Raw genomic sequence first — 21,294 nt, 5'->3', positions numbered from 1 at the left:
TTTGCTGTTGAACACGCTTGATACCTCTTTTACGCTTTAATGCTATTATCTCTCTTCCGTGTATATGCGGGAGATGTAATCTACTGTTATGCGTTTCACCAAAACAAGCCATAGCATAACCTGCTTAGAAGACCTGTTGCGTGCACATGTCTTGCTCGTCATGAAACACACGGATGGACAATTCAGCTAGCCCAATACGACACTTCATCATTACTTGTTGATCGCGGGTGTTCAAGTATAAAAGCTGCATGTATTCCATCCATTCATGTTACTCTTGGTCTCCCATTTTCAATACTCTGCGTAGTCCCGTCAACTAACTCACAGGCAACACCAGACCTTCGTAAAAAGAGCATATGAACACGCTAAGCATACACCTTTTCAAACGATTCCTGCAATGCTACCTATTCTCCAAGCCTTGATCTCTCACTTCCAACCAATCTAACCCACCAACCTCAAACCACTAGCCGGCGCACCGATCTGTGTGATGCCGTCGATCCTGCACACAGTGCCCTTGTATCTGGCGTGGTACTTGGCACCGCTGTATGGGCTGGTAACCGAAGGCATGCCGCTGTAGATAGGTGTGAAGCTAGCAGCGCAAATGTCAAAGTCGGCGAATTGATCAAAGTCAATCTCGATGACGTCGCTGGGGTTTCTCTCGGCGACCGTCTTGACGCGGTTAGCTTGCTCCTTCATCTTGGCGTTGCCGGTGCGGTCGAGCAAAGCGTTGGCAAAGTTCAGCGCCGTGTTGAGCTGCTTGTTCTTGTGGGCAAACATCATGGCTGCTGAGAGAGGGATCGAGTTGTGGGGACCCTCGAGGTCGGGGACGGTGAAGTAGGCAGAGAGTTCGAGGGCGCGCTTCTTGTCCGCGTCGGAGAGGGCGGAGATGTCGGTAGCGCCGTTGAGCAGTTTGCGGCGCTCCAATTCGATCGACATGGCAAGAATGTATTGCGTAGCCGTGTTGATTGCCTTCTTAGCCTACATCAATGTTAGTATGCGTTGGCTGGATGTATGTCTGTGAAACTTACATCAGAAAACTCAGCTTGGGATGAGACGACGTTGACCATGATGAGCTGCAACAAGCTCTTGAGGACTGCAACACCCTCTTCCAGTTTGTTCTTTTGCAAGAACTGCTTGCCAGTGGTCAAGTCAGTCGATAATATTGACTCCAGATCGCGTGGGATGATGGGCAGGATCTTGCGCGAATCGGTCTCGTCCACCGTTCTCCGTACGTAGTTGACCAGCGAAGGCATATTTGGTGTCGCTGGCAAGTAAGTTCGGGTGGCTTGGTAGATCTCCTGGAAGCGCTCCTCGAGAGGAGCAAAGTTGACAGCACCAACTTGTCGGTTTAGTAACTGCATGGCAGTATCGAACGATCCTGCAGCAATGTGATCCGCCGCCAAGGGTGAGTTGCGCGCCCAGAAATCAGCTTCGCTGCTTCCTGCACCAGCATCAGCACCCTCAACTTCAACGAAGTCGTCGTCTGCCTCCACATCGCCATCATCGCCCATGTCCCAGCCACCAATATCGTCGTCCTCGCCGCCTCCAAGTTCAGCAGCGGCACGGGTAGGCTCGGCGTCGCCCATAAGATCCTCATCGCCAAAGCCGTTTGCTGTTGGCTCTTCGGATCCAATGCCTTCGACTTCGCCTTGGAGAGCCTTTTCAAATACAGTCGAAGAAGCTGCGCGCGTTGGCCAGTTGGCTTTGTGAGTTGGCACGATAGGCTTAGCAGGCGCCGAAGGAGCACCTATTGAGGGAAGGTTAATCTGCTCCTCCGATACACCCGCAGCTTCCAGTATTGACTGTGCCTGTTCGTCGAGACCTTGAGCCTTGGCAGTGGCGTACGCAAGGGGATATAGATCAAGCTCCTGGAACATCTCTATCCGGTTCTGTACGTCTCCCAGGTAGAGTGCGTTCTGGAATCGGGCTGTCATGTCACCACGGTGCTCCGCGATCTTGGCCATACGCTTCAACTTGTCCTGGTCTCCGGTAGTAAGGTACAGGAACGAAAGCTTGTCGAAGTTGCGCAGCTTCTGATAAGTCATCTCTACGGTTTGGTGGTTGCCGTGTGCTAGAGCTTCGGTGCTTAGTCGTTGCCAGAGCTTTGGTCGGTCAAGCTGCTTAGCCATCTCAACTGCGACCTCGAGATTACCGCATTCAATAGCGAGCTCGAACCGTGTCTGAGGATCCTGCACGAATTGAAGAGCAATCTCGGGATAGCCCTTCTTCTGGAGGTAGGAGATAATGCTCTGTCCAACCAGACTTGAAGTCTTTATGATGTTGAGCATCTCGTCGTAGTTGCGCTTGACAAGAGCGAGCTTGAATCGGTATTCGGTGGGGTCGATTTGAAGAATCTTGGGCTTCGCAGCACGGTCCAGGCAGTATACGTTGCGACCCTTGACTCTCACAAGGTATACTGTTTGCTCCAGCGTGCGCACAATACCATTGTCGCCGTTCATCAAACTATACTTGATGTGGTTCAGCGTGGAGTAGAGAAGAACACCGGTGTCGTCGAAGATTGCACTCTTGATCCGGATAGTCTCGTGCAGAGTGCTGACTTGCTCCAGGTTCTTGTTCGCAATGGTGACATTGTGTTTGCTTAGCAATGCGACGTGTAGTCCATCTGATGACCAGACGACGTACTTGACGCCGTTGACAGAGAGCTCAGCAAGGTTCTTCTTGGCCTGGATGTCGTAGAGAACAACCGAAGTAGGAGTGATCAAGAGCAAGTTGCCAGTGCCGCCAAAGTAGATGTCGGTGGTTCCGTGCGGGGGCTTGATGGTCTTGGTAGTGGAGTTGCTGAGGTCCTTGATGTCGATCTGTTGGTTAGACTGGTTGAAGACCGCAAATCGATTCCTAGCCACGAATACAGCCGAGGTACCGGATCCGCGCTTGGTGTCGGTCGGTTCTACCGCTCCTGAAGCGTCGCGCGGAAGGCTGATCAGCTCATATGTTCCACTGTCGGCTGGAGATGTGACCAAGATTGAGCGTTCGGCAGGGTTGTAAGACAATGTTCGTGGAGGTACCCAGGCGCTTCCCAGCTTCTTGAGAGACAGCATCGATGGGGACTCGATGTTCTTCTGGAAGTCATAAGACCGTACGTGCTTCTCCTTGGTTATGTAGAAGAGGTTGTTCTGGTAGACGGCGGACGCAGGTCGCTCACGTTCCAGCTTGAACACCATCACACCGTTGTCGTGACCGGCAGCGAACAGGTTGATCTCAGGATGGGCTGCGATGACCCAGAAGCGGTCGTTTTCGCGCTTGAAGGACTGAACGGATGTACGCCTGTTGAGATCCCATACGCGAATCGTCTTGTCTTCTCCGACGGACAGAATCAAGTCCTGATGTGGGTGGAACAGACACGCAGACGCGTTCTGGAAGTGACCGCGGCAGGTGTCAACCTCCCATGCCTTTGTTTCTGACATCCTCCACAGCTTGACGAGGCGATCATCACCAGCGGAGACGATCAACGGGAGCGTTGGGTGGAATGCGACCCAATTGACGCCTCGGTCGTGGCCTTCGAGGACGAACTTGACAACGGCATCGGTGTTTCCGAACATGTCCGCCTGGTTCTGGTTCGCGCGCGCCATCTGGTCCTCGAATGACATGGCTTGTGGTGCCGAGTGCTTCTTCCTGAGCCCAGAAATATCCCAAACGCGAACCGACTGATCGAGCGAGGCGGAAACGATGAGGTCTTCCTTCGGGTGGAATTGCGCGCACATGGTGTAGTGGTTATGACCGGTCATAGTACATACTTCGGAGGGTTAGGTGTGTCTTTGCGAGGGATGCGACGGACTTACTCAGTGATCCTATGAACGTTAGTTGTGTACCGAACAGCAATTGAGGGTGTCACTTACGGTTTTGCCAATTCCATATACGAATGGTCTCTGATTCGCGTTAGCCATTGCACATCCAATCCATAGCATGCGCTTACGGTCGTCGGAACTACTCAATATCCATGGCAGCTCGTGGTGGAAGAAGACGGTCCGGACATAGTCCAAGTGGCCGTTCAATGTGAAGAGACATCGCCGAGTCTGGTATGACCAGACCTTGATCTTGTAGTCGTCGCCACCAGACACGAATCTGTGCAGTCTCAGTATGTTGCTGGCCCTCCCAAGGTGTCGGGATGCTCACAATGGCTGGGTCTTGTGGAAGTCAACGCCGCGGACCGGCCCGTCGTGTTCTTCGAAGCGATCTATAAGGGTACCCATGCGGTAGTCCCATAGTTGGATGGTCGACGAGTGTAGCGACACCAGGATCCATGGCCTGGGAGCGGTCAGCGGGGAAGGGAGCCGCGTGGTAAAGGTATGAGCTACCTCTTGGGGTGAAAGGCAATGCCTTTAGCACGCGAAGACTTGGACTCAAACTGCCCGGAATTAGCTAGCTACACGGTCGCACAGATGAGAGCTGCTTGCCTTGGTCAACATCGAGGGAGAGGAGGCCATGGCGGAATTGGGGACGAAGCCGCAGCTTCACTGTCGTCTAGAGTGGCCTCAATGCAAGAGACAGCAGGCGCGAAGAGACACGGGTATAAGGTAAGGAGAAAGAAACACGGTGTTGACTATTATCTTTGGTATGGCTGCCTGCGTGAGCTGCTCTTGCTAATGTTCGACATGCCACGCAACATTCGGATTGACCGCCTAACCGTCCTGGTCTCTAGCGCGCTTTCCCCACCAAGGTCACGTGAGATCTGCCAGACATCGCCTCAACTCTGTCTGAAGCGCTCGGGGCCTGTTTCAATATCAAGCGAACCTCGAGTTCCCACACTAGTTGCCGTAAGGCAGAGCCTCACTTCCTGACGCTGCCTCATCTCAATTTCGCCGCCGCTGCGTGGCTCGGCTCCCCTGGTCTGGCGTCCTGCAACGATGCCCCGCAGAACTCACCAATGCGACTCCGTGTGCCAGCTGGCATCGTAGTGCCAACCCTACCTACCCGCCCTGTGCAGGACAATTTTGCTGGCTGACCTCATTGGGCATCCATCCTGTCTGACGCAAGGTAGATTGCCCGAGTCTCTGTTGCGACTAATCGTTCGCAAACACGCAGCATCGGAGTCATGGAGGAAACCGATGCTGCGCATGCAAAGGGCAGCAATGCTGCAGACCCGCTCCGTGGCCGGCCAGCTCATCGCTGAAACGCAGGTGATAATTGGCGACAGCCCGCACACATTTCTGTCTCTGCAGGGAATTCATACCTCCTCCAGTACTCTTCTTCCCCTTTAACGTTCCCATTCGATCACCACAGACGCATCGCATCCGAGCTGACCTGCACTTTGTGGCTGTTACCGATCTGCGAGCTACGCTACCTGCATTGCTGCCTATAGTACTCCAATTCTACCTGCACGATAAGCCAAGGCGTTGCAGGGTTCGACTTGTCAAAACTCTCCACCTCTCCGCTCGAGCTCGCCGCTCAGATATCCCAGTAAAACACTCCCGGGCCACCTCCAGAATGATACAGTCGACGCAACTCCTCTTCCGTATTTCAAAGATTAGACACGCCTGTCGGACTTTGATCCCTTAAGAAGTCAGCACAAATACCTGAAAACATCATCGATACGTACGCGATCGCAATTGGCTGCAAGCAAGCCTGACGCAACTTTCCCCGTCAAATTACCACGACACCCTCCTGGCCATGGCAACACACCACGACATGCCAGCCGCTGCGCTCAACGGCCATCCGCAATCACCGCCCATGACGCCTACTCCTCATACCATTAGTCGCTTCCCGCCACCAAAATTCCAAACCTCTCCAGTACATCGGCGCGTAAGCAACTTCATCCAGACACCTCCACTGGAGTACATTGAACCGACCGGACACGACTATCACTTCAGCTTCACACGCCCGCAATCGTGCCCGGCATCTTCGCGTCTGTCGTCCGAGTCCGACAGAGCTTATCCGGCAACAACGTTGGAGGGATCTGAATACGAGACCGACTCTGAGGAGGATTGCGAATCGGATCAAGAAAGTGAACATGAAGAGGAAATACCGATGCGTCGGGTAGAGAAAGCCCAATTCGTACTCGAAGAACTGGACAGCGATCCAGGCTACGACTGTGACGTAGAGGTAGTGCGACCAGACCATTGCGAAGATGCAAGGAGCGAAAGGAGCGGCACAAAGGCAGCGATATTCGCTAGAATGAATGAGCTACAGCTCGAAGAAGACACTTCAGAAGACGAGGAAAGGGAGCGCATCTATCTGAAGAAGAAGAAACGATGGAGTGCAGGCATCTTCAAGCGCAGCCACAGCCAGAGCGTGGAAGGAGACAGCAGTTACTCCGACGATGACCCTCTCGATGACAGGGACCAGAACGCTCGCCGACTGCGCCGCCGCGTCCGAGGGCCTAGAAGAGGCTCACTGATCTTCGAAGACCGTGGCTTCTCGAACACGAATAACATTGCGGAGGTTGAGGAACCTGACGAGGGAAGGGTGCTACACTCCAAGGGACCGCCATCCATCCCTAGTGATGACGCCTTTACTCTAGACGAACTGCCGTTCTGGGGAGGGCACAACATGATGGACATGGAGTTTGAGTCTGACCAGGTGTCAGAATTATGATTGACGAATCTTAGAGGCCACTACCATGACCTTACGGCTGTTTTCTTAGCTCATTGCGTTCTCGAGCGACACGCTTGCTGTCGATTGTTGGATTTAGCGTAGCGTACTATTTTCTGAATGCATCCGTTTTTACCTGCACATTGCTCAGCACCCGCCAGACCGTGAGACATGGTCTAGTTGCGAATTTGAAATTCACCTGCGTCTAGGCTCTGGCTTTGTTGCAGTTTGTTCTTAGAGACGCGTTGGTCTCGCGAGTCAGTGCGGGCTAAACTTAGCCATCCTTAGGTAAACAGAAGGCCCACCTGCCCAGGCGTCAACGGCGGAAGCTGACGGCCACTTGCACGCGACCAAATCCACCCACGCCAACTATCAGGCAACACGCATTCACGAAGGACGCGGACATTCGCCCTTCCGTTGTTCTGCGCCGAGTCGAATGACCTCAGTCACAAAACGCAGCTCATCTCTCGCGATACTACCCCAAGGCTAGCCTCACTATAGATGTTTACCGATAGATTGCACACGCATCATCAACCCTCCGCACGGCCAACTTTTCTAGCCGTTTCATCTTCATCAGCGCAAGCGTCAAGAAGTAATTTCCATCCTTTGTCCCATCTATTTCGTGCAAGCGACGCCGTGACGCCGAAATACACCGCCCCCACAAGATCCACGCCCCATCAGCGCTCCCGCTGTAAGGCTGACGGACCGCCAGACATAGTCGCACCGACTTGCCATCCCAGCCAATGATTATTCTTGACCCCAGGATGTCTAAGCATATCGCATCCCTCGCTGAATAGCGTACACAATTAGTCGGCAAGCGTCAACACCGTACTGTACAGCCCTCCGGAATCGTGACTTCCGTCCAGGACAGCTGATGAGTGCTGGTAAGACGGATGAGAACAATGGAGGTATAAGTAAAGCAGCGTAGAACACCCAGTTGGAGAATCATCTTCTTACCACACAACCAGAAACTCATACTACCATCTCATCCTTTCCTCTTTACTTTCCATTATCTCCTTGTTTCTTTACTGTCTATCCAAGCCTTCGCTTCTTAATCAGTAATCATGTTCACTATCACCAACATCGTCGTTGCTTCGCTTGCTCTTGGTGCTGTTCAGGCACTCCCTCAGCACATACATGCGAGACAGGACAATGCTACTTCCACTCCTGCCGCCCCGGCAGCACCTGTTTCGACGCCTGACATCTTCGACGACCTCCTCACTGCTCCTACAGCCATCAAGCGTTTCCAAAGGCTTTTGACTGTGGGAGAAGGCCCTGAAGGCCCTGAGCTCCTGCAGGGAGACGACCTCCGCAAGGCGACCGTCTTCACTTTCGATAGGAACACGGCGCCACCTCCCGGCGCAGAGGGTGGTGTTGCCATTGCAGCCGTGAGTCAAAACATTCCCCTTAGCAACACAACTTATACTAATCCCCTTCCCAGAACATTGGAAACTTCCCCATCCTAACCGGTCTCGGCATCTCCACCACCGTCGGTTTCCTCGAGCCATGCGGCATCAACACCCCCCACGTCCACCCCCGCGCTACCGAGATGCTCACCCTCGTTGAAGGCGAGAAGATGGAGTTCGGTTTCGTCCTCGAGAACCAACTTGTCGGGCCCAAGCAGAACCCAGAAGTCGCAGGGTACCTCAACGCCTTCGAGGCCACCGTCTTCCCTCAAGGCTCCATCCATTACCAGTTCAACAATAACTGCAAGCCAGCGACTTTTGTGGCGGCGCTCAACTCCGAGGACCCTGGTACTAGCCAGATTGCGCAGAACTTCTTTGCGCTCAACTCGGAGGTTGTGGATGCTACGCTTGGTTTTCCGGTAGGTTGAATTTGTCAGAATGGTGTGGAGGTTATGCTAACGTGTTTTGAAGGGTCAAATCAACAGTAAGAACATTGACGAGTTCGGTGCTTCGCTTCCTGCCAACCTGGCCCGTGATGCCAGAGCCTGCATGGCTAAGTGTGGACAATAAATCTACTGGGAAGTCACAACACGTTGAGAGAGAGACTCGGGGGGTTGTAATCTGACGGGACGACATCTTCGAAAGCAGCATACATAGCGACGGCGCGATTCAAATTCTTTGAGCGATTGGTGGGCATTGGTTATTGGTTTTACTTCTTTGTGGATTTACCTTGGATTTGTCTGTTGTTTAGCTATACACTCCTTATACAAGCGAATAGGAACACTTGTTTACTACAACTACTGCATTTTGTCATGCGTGAGTGTTGGCAGCCACACATGTGGCACAGCAACTGGACCCTGGAAATGTTATTTTGGTGACTGTTCCCGGCCCCGCAACGACTCATCCAGTTGGGCGCAGGGCGCAAGACACACCAAACCACTCGCACGCTGCGACTGAGCTCGATATACACGGCTTTAAATCGCTGTTCTTGCTCACTCCGCCTTTCTCCAAACCACTCTATTACGCTCCTTCCGGTCTCGAGTCAATTGGCACACCAGCTGCCCCTCGTACCCCACCACGGCCGACACAATGGCAGACCCCGCGGCAATCCAACAGGAGATCGCGGACATTGAGAAGAGAATCGAAGAAGCGCAGACACAACTCAAGGATGCAAAGTCAAGATTACAAAAAGCCCAGGCGGCTTCGTTCGTCAACCCCGGCGCGAACATGTCCGAGGAAGAAAAGATGGCGCTCATCAAGGTCAACCTGGCGGAGGTCTTGAACCCAGAGATCATGGACGAGGCGCTGAAGAAGCAAGGACACTTGAAGGTTTACTGGGGCACTGCGACAACAGGACGGCCACATTGCGGTTACGTATGTTGACATCGCGAGATACGGTCGCGTGCACTGCTAACGATGTATGCTGTAGTTCGTACCTATCCTCAAGCTCGCGCAATTCCTCGCTGCAGGCTGCCACGTCAAGATCCTGCTCGCAGACATCCACGGCTTCCTCGACAACCTAAAAGCGCCCATCGAGCTCGTCAAGTTCCGCGCGGAATACTACCGCTACACCATCACCGCGCTACTCAAGGCTGTCAAAGTGCCAATCGACAAGCTAGAGTTTGTGCTGGGATCGAGCTATGAGTTGAACTCGGACTACACCATGGACCTGCTGAGACTAGCGAGTATAACAAGCGAGGCAGCAGCGAAGAAGGCCGGCGCAGAAGTCGTCAAGCAAACCGAGAACGCACCCTTGAGCGGCCTCATCTACCCACTGATGCAAGCCCTCGACGAGCAGTACCTCGACGTAGACGTCCAATTCGGAGGCGTAGACCAACGCAAGATCTTCGCCCTCGCAAAAGACGTACTCCCCAAGATCGGTTACAAAGAGCGCGCCCACTTGATGAACCCCATGGTTCCCGGTCTGCAAGGAGGAAAGATGAGCTCGTCCGACCCAGACTCTAAGATCGACGTCCTAGACGACGCAGACGTCGTAAAGCGCAAGCTCAAAAAGGCGCACGCGGCGCCCAAGATCGTCGAAGAAAACGGCGTCCTCAGCTTCGTCGAATACGTACTCCTGCCCGCCAGCCACCTCAACTACGGCGAGCCCAAGTTCGTCGTAAAGCGTCGCGACGCCGAGCCCCTTACCTACACCGACATCAAGAAGATGCAAGAAGACTACGCAGCCGACATCCTCACACCCCAGGATCTCAAGCCCGCGGTTACGGAGGCGCTCAACGCGCTTCTTGAGCCTGTGCAGAAGGAGTTCCAGGGCAACCAGGAGTGGAAGGATATCGAGCAGAAGGCTTACCCGCCGCCGCCGGTGGTCAAGAAGGAGAAGAAGGTTAAGAATAAAGGTACTTTCCACCCGAAGCAGCGGAATGTGGAGGCTAAGCCTGATGGGCATGTTGAGGGGGAGGATAAGGACAAGGTTGATGTTGGGACTGAGGGTGGGGAGAAGGCTATTGAGGGGCTGAGTTTGGAGGAGAAGAAGTAGATGGGTCGGATAGATGTTTAGTGATACCGTGTAGATGAGCATACTAGTTGCATCCGTCGTTGCATATGCCTACAACACTCTATTTAGTAGTGTTTGTGAGGATTACATGCTCTGGTTGGTACAAGATCTCGGCCTCCATGGAGCTAAGAGAGGGCTACGCAGTGTTCCACATCCAGCAACCGTGAGTCTTCCTGTTCCTCCAAAGCCGCCAGTGCAACTAAAGGCTGCCGACTTCGCACCTGGTCCCCTCTAGAAGAATGTTTGTTGAAGCACCTCCATCCCTCTTTCAAGAGTACAACTCCGCCTCATCCCTCCTCATCTCCATCCCCCCAGCCCCCTCCCCATGCATCCCATGCTCGGGTCTCTTCAACGCAGTCCCCTCCTTCAAATACAATATCAACCTAAACGCCGCATTTCCATTCAAGTAATACCGATGCAGCCTCTTACTCCTTATAAAACCCAGCCGCTCATACAGTTTCAAACTGGCTGTATTCGACACCTCGGTCTCGAGGACGATTTCGTCGGCGTCGCGCGCAGTCATGGCGTCGATGGCGAGGCGAACGAGTTGCGTGGCTATGCCGCGGCCGCGGTATTCTTCTTGCGTGGCGAGCATGGCGATGTAGCCGCGGTAGGTGCCGCTGCGGTGGGGTTCGAGTTTGCAGGTTATTACGCCGATGAGGGTGTTTGTAGGAGAGAGGGCCTGTGGGGGGAGGGATTAGTTGGGTTTAACTTGGGGAGGGGAGAGGGAAGTACCATGTAGCATAAATCACCCCATTGGTATAAGAAGTACCGGTATACATAGATACTGTATGGCTCGGACAGGTCCTTGGAGATTAATTGACGGATGGCGGGGAGGTATTGCTCTTCTTTCGAGGGTTCGTATTGGACATATTGGAGGTCGTCAGGTTCCTTCAGCTGTTTGGTCGAGGGTGCCGCCGTCGCCGTCGCATCAACTGTGACGTCGCCATCTTCATTGCCGGCCATGGCGCGTAGGAAGGAGAGCAATGCGCGTATGCTCAGCCCCTCATAGCGGCCGGCTTGGCCCGCCGTGTCAGGAACGTGCTTTCTCGTGCATCCTTGTGCCGATCATTCCGTCACATGCCGAGGTGACGATAACCAAAAACAATCTTGTGGCAGTCGCCCACGCTTTCCCGTACAACCCCGCGGGTACAACTTCCAACGCTTCGTTCATGTCTTTCTTGAGACGCCGCTTCGGCGGTGGCGGCGGCGGCGGCGATGACAGCGAGATCTCGACGCCCGAACTGTCCCGCGAACCTTCGCCCGGACCAGATGGGAAGTTCAAACGGCCTGCGAACTTGCGCCTGATTACCGCGGAGCAGCTGCAAACGCTCAAGAAGAGGGGGCAGCATAAGAAACGGAGGAATTTCTGGGTGTTTGGTCTGGGAGGCATATTTGGGTTGTTGCTGGCGGGTTTCTTTGCGAGCAGTAATGACATGATTGATTTGAGTAGTCTGGAGGGCGTCAACTTGGAGAGCATCATGGAGGCGCTGCCAGACAACTTTGTGAAGAGCGCGCAGCAGATGCAGGTACGCGCGACCTTTGTTTTCTACAGAAGAGGACTGAATGGGAGACCCTGCGCATCGAGTGGAATCGAGGCTGACTGCCCCAACTCAGTAGAAATCAGAAAAAGACGCCGTAAACTACGATTCCTTCGCCGTCGGTCTCCACGCGCAGAAACAAGGCATCAAAGCCAAACACCCCGTTATCATGATCCCCGGTGTCATCTCGACGGGTCTTGAATCCTGGGGCACGGAAGAAGGGTCGAGACAATACTTTCGCAAGAGATTATGGGGGTCATGGACGATGATGCGCGCGCTCGTCCTCGATAAGGCGCAATGGAAACGACACATTATGCTCGACAAAGACAGTGGTCTCGATCCACCGGGCGTGAAGCTACGAGCAGCTCAAGGTTTCGACGCAGCCGACTTCTTCATAACGGGATACTGGATATGGAATAAGATTCTGGAGAATCTCGCTACCATCGGGTATGATCCAGGTAATGCCTTCACGGCAGCCTACGACTGGCGCATGTCGTACATGAACTACGAGATACGCGACCAGTACTTCACGCGTCTAAAGTCGCACATCGAAGTTGCCGTGCGCGTGTCGGACAGGAAAGTCGTTCTTCTCTCGCATTCCATGGGCTCACAGGTACTCTACTACTTCCTGCACTGGGTTGAAGCAGAAGGTTACGGCAACGGCGGACCAAACTGGGTCGACGAATATATCGACAGCTGGATCAATATCTCCGGCTGCATGCTCGGCGCCCTAAAAGACATGCCCGCCGTCCTGTCCGGCGAAATGAAAGACACAGCCCAACTCAACGCCTTCGCCGTGTACGGCCTCGAGCGCTTCCTCTCCCGCTACGAACGCGCAGAGATCTTCCGCGCAATGCCCGGTCTCTCCTCCATGCTCCCCCTCGGCGGCAACGCCGTCTGGGGCGACGAAACCGGCGCCCCCGACGACCTCCCCGGCCAAAACGTAACCTTTGGCCCTTTCATCCGGTTTCGAAATGCAAACAGCACGATGACGCAGAAGAACATCACTGTGGATGACAGCCTCCCATTCCTGTTCCGCAACACAGAACCCTGGTTCAAGAAAATGATTCAAACCTCCTACTCCCACGGCGTAGCTCACACCACCAAACACGTCGAGGACAACCAGTTCCTGCCCGCTAAATGGGTCAACCCCCTCGAGACGCGGTTGCCGCTCGCTCCCAACCTGAAGATCTACTGTTTCTACGGTGTAGGCAAGGATACCGAACGTGCGTATTATTACCGCAGCGACGATGATCCGTTGAGCGGGTTGAATGTTACGCTCGATACCATGTTTACCCAGCAGGAGGGCAATGTGGATCATGGGGTCGTCATGGGTGAGGGGGATGGCACAGTGAATTTGCTAAGTAGCGGGTATATGTGTACGAAAGGATGGAAGATGAAGAGGTATAATCCCGCCGGTGTGAAAGTGACGACGTTTGAGATGAAACATGAACCTGATCGGTTTAGTCCTAGGGGGGGTCCTAATACTGGTATGTCCTCTTCTTCTATCTCCCTCTCTCCTTTTGTGGTCTGCGCGAACGACGGGTCTGGAGCATGTGCTGACGGTTATCGTGAAATAGCGGATCATGTAGACATCCTCGGCAGAATGTCACTCAACGATCTCATTCTGCAGGTGGCGGGTGGACGGGGCGAGTTGATTAACGATACCATTCATTCCAATATCAGGGAGTATGCGGAGAAGGTCAAGATTTACGAGGAGGAAGATTGAAGCTGTTGAACTTGGACCGGGATCGTGTATATGAATTAGCTATGCCAGCGATGATAATTACGTTGCAAGGAGATGGTGAGGGATGGATGGGTAGGGGGGCTCCGGCTCAGATCACTTGATTAACTGATCGATCGCTGGAGACACCGGGAATGATACCATAGACTACTGTTTACCCACTCACTACACTCTTGTAGATGCCTTCTCATCCAGGGTGACCAGATTGGACAAGTGTGTTTTCTATCAAGGCAAGGTAAGAGACGGAATGTTGTTGTGAGGATACTTGGTCTTGTGAATCTGTGTTGGAGCTTGTTCTCCTTCTCCTTCGTCGTCCACGTCTGCAGTGATGAAGTGATAATGATGGTACTCCTCCTCCACCTCATCCTCCTCCTTCACTCCCTCTTCGCACTCCTCCTCAAACCCAGACTAAAAGTCCGCCTTCCCACCCATAACCTTCGCCGCATTCACCGCACTCATCTTGTTCGCCCAGCCCTGCGCAGGCACAATCTTCCTCACAGTCCTAACCTCATCGGACGCATATCCTGGAATACGGATATTGTAGTTGCGCTCAAGTATAACTTGGATATCGCGGATGTCGAGTTGGGGCGAGTCGCGCAGCTTGCTAAGCTTGCACGCGTTGCTGATGACGTTGTCGACGAAGTCGTCGGCGAGTTGGAGGACAGCCTGCGGAGTGGTTAGAAATTGTTGTGTTTGGGGGTTTAAGGAAGATGGGGCTTACCTCTTCGACTTCTGGTGTTAGGGCTTCTTCTGATCCACCGGTTACCTGCCTCACGAGCTCATCTAGCTTCCGCTTGCTGAGTACCCGATCGCCTTCGCCTTCGAGTTGGAATGGTGGTGGCCGTGGGATGACGGGTTGGCCCATGGGTCCTGGCGCGCCATTGGTAGGACCACTCATAGTAGGCCGGGATTGGCCCATGTGGACGGCTTGGGGTGAGGTCACGTTGAGATGGCGTGGAATGGGCATCTTAGGGTTATTAAGCTGCTCGCGCTCGCGACTGCCAAAGTTGCCGCCTTGTCCGCCTTGCTGCATAGGTGTGTTTGTGCGTTGCGGGTCTGTGTAGGAGCGGTTCGCGGCGCTGACGGCGGCGCTGTGGGAGAGAGGAATTGGTGGGCCGGGCGCGTTCGAAGCGGCGGATTGAGGATGTGGTGAGTTGCTCTGCTGGTGCGCGTTCGCCTGCATGGGGTTGATCTGAGGTCGCTGCTGCTGTTGCTGCTGGTGGAAGTTCTGTTGCTGCTGTCCTTGCGCAAATTGCGGCATCTGGCCTGGAGGCATCGTCTGCGAGTGAGGCCCTGGCGGAGGTCGAGCTTGCGGCTGTCCTTGCTGCATTTGTTGTTGCTGCTGCTGCGGAAGTGAAGGCGGCATCTGCTGGTTGTGTTGTTGATTATGCTGCTGTTGCGGCGGGCCCTGCTGGTGGTTTCCCTGGTTTTGTTGCATGTTGAACTGGGGTTGTGGTTGGGGTTGAGTTTGCGATTGTTGTTGGGGTTGTGGTTGTAGTGTCTGTCCGCCCTCAATCTTGATTTGCGGCTCTTCTTTCACTTGGGGCTGCGCGGGCATGTTGGGCTGTGAAGGCTGGCGCTGAGGCGCTTGGGGCTGCTGTTGCGGCGGTTGCTGCTGCTGTTGCTGCTGTGGGGGCGATTGCGCTGTGTTCTGGCCTTGAGGTTGCGCCTGAGCCTGGCCCTGCGCATTTCCCTCGCGTTCATCCTTCCATTGCTTCTGCATGGCACGGAACTTGTCAATCTGGGCCTTGATCTTAGCAGACTCCTTCTCGATGTTGGCCTTCATCATAAGCTGTTCCTGGGGTAGTTCCTGCCCATTGTTCTGCCTTTCGGTAAGCTGATGAACAAGCCGCCGTCTCTGCTCGTTAAAGGAAGCTTGCTTGGCAAGCATGTTAAGATAACCAGATCGGTACTCCTTGATTTTGGTCTCGTACTCGGGTGTGCCTGGCGCCGGTCCATTCGTGGGTCCCTGCATGGGGAACTCGTGGACATGCTTGACGATAGCAGGATCGACCTGGCCGCGTCCTGGGTTCTGGCCTTGGTTGGGCTGTTGTCCTTGGTTTTGCTGGTTGGGTTGCGCGCCGGCACCACCAGCTCCTCCATTGGGACCCTGACCTCCTTCCTGCTTGACCGCGTTGGGGTTCTGCTGGCCGGCTGCACTCGACTGTCCGGCTTGTGCTTGGTTTTGATTACCCTGTTGCTGCTGTGCCTTCATCTTTGCGCGATATTGGCGTTCGCGCGCGATGAACTTCTGCGACCAGTCCGTCAGCTTCTGACGCGCCGTGGTGTTCTCCTGGCTGCCCGGCGGGTTGTTGTTGAAGATGTTCCACGAGCTCTGCATGATCAAGCGGTACTTCTGCTTCTCGTCTTCGGGAAGGCATTGCAGCTTAAGGATGTCATCGGGACGTAGCAGCTGTTGGCCTTGCTGCTGGCTGCCGCTGGCCTGCTGTGGCTGGGATTCGCTCATCGCGAGGGCTGCGGACTTCGGAGCCGCGCGTTGGAGGGTCGAGTCGTGTGCGAGCTTTGACGCGGGAAAAGGTCTTGGTGTTGTCGCGTAGTTGCTGTGATTCAAGAATGGGTGGTGGAGATGGGATCTTGGTGTGTGAAGTTTGATAGTGGGAGTGGTGAGGTTTGGAGTGATGGTCCACGCATGGGGCCAAGCACCCGACAACGACCATGTCGCGCGTTTGTACGACCGCACGTGCACGCGCCGGTCCTCACTAACACATACGTGGATCAGCCAAGCAACTTCTCTATTATCTTGCATCTAACTAATGCTACCGCTCAGATGCAAACGGTATCTCACTACTCTGAGAATCAACCTTCGAAACTTCCCCTTTTGCGAGCGCCCGCTCTCTGGTATTGCGGACTTCCCACTCGAATTCCTTGAGTGCCCTGATCTCGCTACCAACAAACAACAACCCCATCAATCCATCGATGACACCAACACTAAATCCCAATGTGCTCAACAACATCAGTATGAAGGCAACGTAGTTTTTGGGTGACCACCAGACACCTATTAGGCAGCCAACGGAGAATGAGAGCTGGTAGAAGAAGTGACCTATGCGCAGCTTGCGCTGTATCCTTTCTCGGACCTGGTACTTGAGTATGGTTGCCATGATCTCGTCGTAGACCTCGATGGGCAAATATTTCTCAGGCAGTGCCCACGGGGATAGCCGTATGGCTGACGGCTCAGTAGAGGTTCTTGTCAATGTCGCTTCGACAGAGAAATGGTCGCTCAAGGAGCAGTGTAACGTAGGATGCCGCATCGCCATGCCCACGTTGGCTTCCTTGAGCTCCCACTCAGCTGTCTCCTCCTTTGTCTCTGGGTGGTGATATCGACCGCTGCTGAAGAAGACGTAGTCAAGTCGCTTCGCGTTCGGGTCTGGAACGGCGGGATCTATCTGCACATTCTCACCCTTGTTGAGACGTCTCTGTTGTCCTTTGTTCCATCGCCAGGAGTTCAGCTCACTATCGCATGTTGCTCCATTGACAGTCATGTTGAACTGCGCAGATGGCATTGGTACGCCGCGAACCTGCTCGACCTTGTCTTTCGCTGCGCCGATAGAGGACTCAGGGTGTAGGATGCGCCATACGTCCCGGACAGGCGAATGCGTCTCTATGATACGGTGCGCGAGGGATAAGGGGATCATGTTGAAGTCGCCCATGCCGATGACGAGATGTCCACGTTCAGCCGCTGCGCGCATGAGTTTTGTGATTTCCCACGCTTGGGCTGTCCGGTGGCAGATGTAGGAATCGTGTGGTTCGCGTTCATATGGAGCGTGAAGCTATTGGAGTCAGTGCGTGTACTTTGTAGCTGAACGCCCAACTTACATGCGTGCAGAACACTTCTGCAATGTCTCTCTTGGACGGCCCCATCTGGATTCTTGCACATGCGACTCCCTTTCCCACAAACCAATCGCCACGATAGAATGCAGCAGGCCGTCCGTTCAGAGGGTACCGCACCATATTGCTCTCGAGAATAGGCCATCGTGACAGAATGACTAAACCACCACCGAAGATTCCGCTGTGGTAGAACTTGCCATAGGGCAATATGTGTTGTGTCTTCTCCCTTATGGCATTGTAGTCTTGCTGGGTCCAGCACTCCTGGAGTCCTACAATGTCTGGCTGCGGACTGGCGGCGGCGATCTGGTTTCCGATTTCGGTAAGGCGCTCGTTGCGCAGCTTGGAGATGAACTTGAGGCCCCAGCAATTGAGCGAGAGGATGCGTATGCTCGAAGGTGGCGGGCCGAGTTGTGAATCCATTGTGTAGGTTGACGCGAGTTGAACGGACGGGTATGATGCAACCCAGGAAATGTACCTGAGATGCTGCAGGGATGCTGGGGACCGCCTCCACGCTAACTTTCCTACTGCCGATCAGTCGCGTTCCGCATTTCACTGGGCAACATCAAGCCAACTACCACAATGGAAATGGACAACACACGGTCAACCTCACCTAAAAGACGGCGCGAAGACGAAGAGGGCTACGATGACGAACGACCGCGCAAACGCTCCGCCTCGCATGAACCGCCCAATGCCTCTCCCAGCTACAGGATAGCGGAAAGACCCGCGCGCCGATACAGCAGGGGCGACAGCGACGACGAACAACGCGAATACCGAGACCGACGCCCCTCCTACTCGCGCTCGCAATCACGGTCACGCCGCTCCAGCAGCACCTCCTCATCCTCGCACCAGCGCCGCACATCATCCTCAAAGCCCACCACTCTGAACTATGCGCCCACGCTCATCCTACGCGGCCACAAGAAAGCCATATCCTGCGTCAAATTCTCGCCCGACGGCCGCTACATCGCCAGCGCCTCGGCCGACTGCACAATCAAGATCTGGGACGCACACACCGGCGCCCTCGAACACACGCTCGAAGGCCACCTCGCAGGTATAAGCACGATATGCTGGTCCCTCGACTCCAAGATTCTCGCCTCTGGGTCCGACGACAAGAGTATAAGGCTCTGGGACACAACCACTGGGCTCGCCCACCCCACGCCTTTCATCGGCCACCACAACTACGTCTACAGCATAGCCTTCAGCCCCAAAGGCAACATGCTCGTCTCAGGCTCCTACGACGAAGCAGTCTACCTATGGGACGTCCGCGCCGCCCGCGTCATGCGTTCCTTACCCGCACACTCTGACCCCGTTGGCGGCGTTGACTTTGTCCGCGACGGTACGCTCATAGTCTCGTGTTCTCACGACGGCCTGATTCGCGTCTGGGACACGGCAACAGGCCAGTGCCTCCGCACCCTCGTCCACGAAGACAACGCCCCCGTCTCCTCCGTCATTTTCTCGCCAAACGGCAAATACATCCTCGCGTGGACCCTGGATTCATGCATCCGCCTGTGGAACTACATTGAAGGAAAAGGGAAATGCGTGAAAACGTATCAGGGACACGTGAATAAACAGTACTCGCTTTCCGGTGCGTTTGGCACGTACACAGGGAAGGAAGAGGGTGTCGAATATGCGTTCGTTGCGTCTGGCGACGAAGAAGGGCAGGTGGTGTTGTGGGATGTTAGTAGTAAGAATGTGTTGCAGAGGTTAGAGGGACATGGCGATGCGGTGTTGAGTGTACATACGCATCCGACGGAAAAGCTGATTGTGAGTGCGGGGTTGGATCGCACAATCAGGCTGTGGAGACCGAAGGAGGGGGTTGCGGGAAATGCGAATGGAGAGATGGTGAATGGGGAAAAGGTGGATGGGCATAGTGAAGGTGTAAATGGCGTGGGCGGAGAGGGGATTCAACAGGAAACAAATGGGTTTGATCCTGATGTCCTGCCGCCGAACCCTTTTGCTGAGGGCTGAGAGGGCAGGGTTTGGTGAGATATGGTAACAGACAAGAAGGTGAACATTGAATAGGACGTGGCGTAATTCAGATACCCCAAGTAACTAGCAAGTGAAAGCTAGCACGTATCTTTCCCCATCTTATACTGCGTAAATCGTCATACATCAAAACGCCTGTATAGCCACGCTTTTTGGTATACCCCAAACGCCTCCTATGCAGCAAAAGTCTCGAAACGCCAGGAAATGCAGACCTCCTTCTTCTCTTCAGCTCCCCCGGATTAACTGAAATGAATACCTTCTTGGTTGAAAGCGTACAATAGCTTCAAGAAATCCCCCTCATCACACAACCGCGCCCGCTTATCCGCCAACTGCGTCTCATCTTCAAGCACCTTCCTAACTTTCTCCCTGACCAGCTCGCTCAACCTCCCCTTCCTCTTCCTATTCACGCCGTTCACCCGCTTCTTACTCTCCGCCTGGAGCTGTTTAAAGAAATCAGGGAGTTCATCGTCCGGGTCGTCCGGGTCTGAGAAACCTTTGAATTCGTCATCGAGGTCCATGTCCGCTTCGTCGTTATCTTCCGTGATCTCAGAGGGATCGACCGGACTGTCATCAACAGGAATATCATTCTGCGCACACCACAACCGGTAGTTGCCCCCTAGCAACTCCAACACCGCTGCCGTACCCAGGAAACTCGCTCGTAGCGTCCTGTTCTTCCTTACAAAGCAGATGCGTAACAGCCCATCCCACTCCTCATACGCAATCTGCGGCCGCGGGTTCTTCGGCTCGATGCGCACGACGTTGCTCTCGACCTGCGGGGGTGGGTTGAAGTTGTTGCGTCCGACTTTCATGACGTGGCTGACTTTACTCCACATCTGCACGTTGACGGACAGGCGGGAGTAGAGTTTCTCGCCGGGCCGCGCGAAGAGGCGCATGGCGAATTCGCGCTGGAACATGAGGATGCAGCACCGAGGGGGGTGGGCGAGGGCGAGTAGTTTGAAGACCAGAGGCGAGGAGATTTGGTAGGGCGTGTTGCTTATGCAGACGTCGAAGCGGGGGAGTTCGGCTTTTATCACGTCGCCCAACCGGATCGTTAATCGCTTTTCCTCCGGGCTGCCTTGAACTCGTTTTGTCAATTCAGCGGCCATTCGGGGGTCCATTTCTACGGCTGTTACTTGTTTGGCGGCTTTCAGTATCAGGACTGTCAAGTTTCCCGTTCCCGGACCCACTTCGAGAACGTGGTCGGATTGCTTCAAATGCGCTTTTTGGACGATGGCCGTTGCGACACCGGGGTTCTTGAGGATATGTTGGCCGAGGTCTTTGTCCATCTTGAAGATTGAGTGTGCGGCCGAGGCTTTCGCAGAGGTGGCGGCGGGGCGGGCATAGGGAGAGGCATCTTTGTCGGCGCCTTTGCTGCGCTTTTGCTTTGCTTTGGGCATGGTGGGTGGTTGTGAGGTGGTTTGATGCGGTTGAGTAGGTTTTTCGTCGACGGAGAGAGATCGCGCGAGATCTGAGTAGTGCTGCGACGAGCTTGAGCGGGTAAGCTTGGCGGTTGTGGGTACTGGCCGAACTTGCGATCGGTTGGCGTGGGCTGTTGGATCTGGCGACGATAATTTTTGGTGTTGCAGATCGGATTTACCGCGGGGTTAAGACATGTGAGCGCGCGACTAGCGTGGTCGCGACTTTGCCCTGATCCATGACGTTGATGCGACTTTCATCGCATTCTCGTAGTCCTTGAGCAAACCCTACCATTCT

General features: G+C 54.4%; 10 protein-coding genes across 10 annotated transcripts; 5 read left to right on the top strand and 5 right to left on the bottom strand.

Moving 5' to 3' along the window:
• Positions 1–438: 438 nt before the first annotated feature.
• On the bottom strand, positions 439–4,442 carry J4E85_004043 (uncharacterized protein; the record flags this gene model as incomplete). The annotated part of the gene is made up of 7 exons (XM_051468305.1): positions 439–975; positions 1,026–3,751; positions 3,798–3,806; positions 3,855–3,884; positions 3,932–4,080; positions 4,132–4,263; positions 4,396–4,442. The coding sequence occupies 7 exons, from the start codon at positions 4,440–4,442 to the stop codon at positions 439–441; spliced, it is 3,630 nt and encodes a 1,209-aa protein (XP_051327897.1).
• Positions 4,443–5,625: 1,183 nt separating this feature from the next.
• J4E85_004042 (uncharacterized protein) lies at positions 5,626–6,549 on the top strand (the record flags this gene model as incomplete). Its single annotated transcript, XM_051468304.1, has 1 exon — positions 5,626–6,549. One exon carries the CDS (start codon positions 5,626–5,628, stop codon positions 6,547–6,549), a length of 924 nt encoding a protein of 307 aa, XP_051327896.1.
• A 1,061-nt stretch (positions 6,550–7,610) lies between these two features.
• Positions 7,611–8,522, top strand: J4E85_004041 (uncharacterized protein; the record flags this gene model as incomplete). Its single annotated transcript, XM_051468303.1, has 3 exons — positions 7,611–7,934; positions 7,988–8,371; positions 8,424–8,522. 3 exons carry the CDS (start codon positions 7,611–7,613, stop codon positions 8,520–8,522), a joined length of 807 nt encoding a protein of 268 aa, XP_051327895.1.
• Positions 8,523–9,041: 519 nt separating this feature from the next.
• Positions 9,042–10,449, top strand: J4E85_004040 (uncharacterized protein; the record flags this gene model as incomplete). Its single annotated transcript, XM_051468302.1, has 2 exons — positions 9,042–9,326; positions 9,382–10,449. 2 exons carry the CDS (start codon positions 9,042–9,044, stop codon positions 10,447–10,449), a joined length of 1,353 nt encoding a protein of 450 aa, XP_051327894.1.
• A 286-nt stretch (positions 10,450–10,735) lies between these two features.
• NAA30 (N-alpha-acetyltransferase 30) lies at positions 10,736–11,433 on the bottom strand (the record flags this gene model as incomplete). The annotated part of the gene is made up of 2 exons (XM_051468301.1): positions 10,736–11,149; positions 11,203–11,433. 2 exons carry the CDS (start codon positions 11,431–11,433, stop codon positions 10,736–10,738), a joined length of 645 nt encoding a protein of 214 aa, XP_051327893.1.
• Positions 11,434–11,639: 206 nt separating this feature from the next.
• Positions 11,640–13,737, top strand: J4E85_004038 (uncharacterized protein; the record flags this gene model as incomplete). The annotated part of the gene is made up of 3 exons (XM_051468300.1): positions 11,640–11,996; positions 12,088–13,498; positions 13,589–13,737. 3 exons carry the CDS (start codon positions 11,640–11,642, stop codon positions 13,735–13,737), a joined length of 1,917 nt encoding a protein of 638 aa, XP_051327892.1.
• A 423-nt stretch (positions 13,738–14,160) lies between these two features.
• On the bottom strand, positions 14,161–16,219 carry J4E85_004037 (uncharacterized protein; the record flags this gene model as incomplete). Its single annotated transcript, XM_051468299.1, has 2 exons — positions 14,161–14,418; positions 14,474–16,219. The coding sequence occupies 2 exons, from the start codon at positions 16,217–16,219 to the stop codon at positions 14,161–14,163; spliced, it is 2,004 nt and encodes a 667-aa protein (XP_051327891.1).
• Positions 16,220–16,529: 310 nt separating this feature from the next.
• J4E85_004036 (uncharacterized protein) lies at positions 16,530–18,018 on the bottom strand (the record flags this gene model as incomplete). Its single annotated transcript, XM_051468298.1, has 2 exons — positions 16,530–17,540; positions 17,587–18,018. The coding sequence occupies 2 exons, from the start codon at positions 18,016–18,018 to the stop codon at positions 16,530–16,532; spliced, it is 1,443 nt and encodes a 480-aa protein (XP_051327890.1).
• A 159-nt stretch (positions 18,019–18,177) lies between these two features.
• Positions 18,178–19,563, top strand: J4E85_004035 (uncharacterized protein; the record flags this gene model as incomplete). The annotated part of the gene is made up of 1 exon (XM_051468297.1): positions 18,178–19,563. One exon carries the CDS (start codon positions 18,178–18,180, stop codon positions 19,561–19,563), a length of 1,386 nt encoding a protein of 461 aa, XP_051327889.1.
• A 257-nt stretch (positions 19,564–19,820) lies between these two features.
• On the bottom strand, positions 19,821–20,978 carry J4E85_004034 (uncharacterized protein; the record flags this gene model as incomplete). The annotated part of the gene is made up of 1 exon (XM_051468296.1): positions 19,821–20,978. One exon carries the CDS (start codon positions 20,976–20,978, stop codon positions 19,821–19,823), a length of 1,158 nt encoding a protein of 385 aa, XP_051327888.1.
• Positions 20,979–21,294: the final 316 nt, after the last annotated feature.

The sequence above is a fragment of the Alternaria conjuncta genome, assembly GCF_024043145.1.
Source record: "Alternaria conjuncta strain BMP 0040 chromosome Unknown scaffold_5, whole genome shotgun sequence".
Lineage (NCBI taxonomy): Eukaryota > Fungi > Ascomycota > Dothideomycetes > Pleosporales > Pleosporaceae > Alternaria > Alternaria conjuncta.
This window is presented reverse-complemented; position numbering and strand designations above follow the sequence as displayed.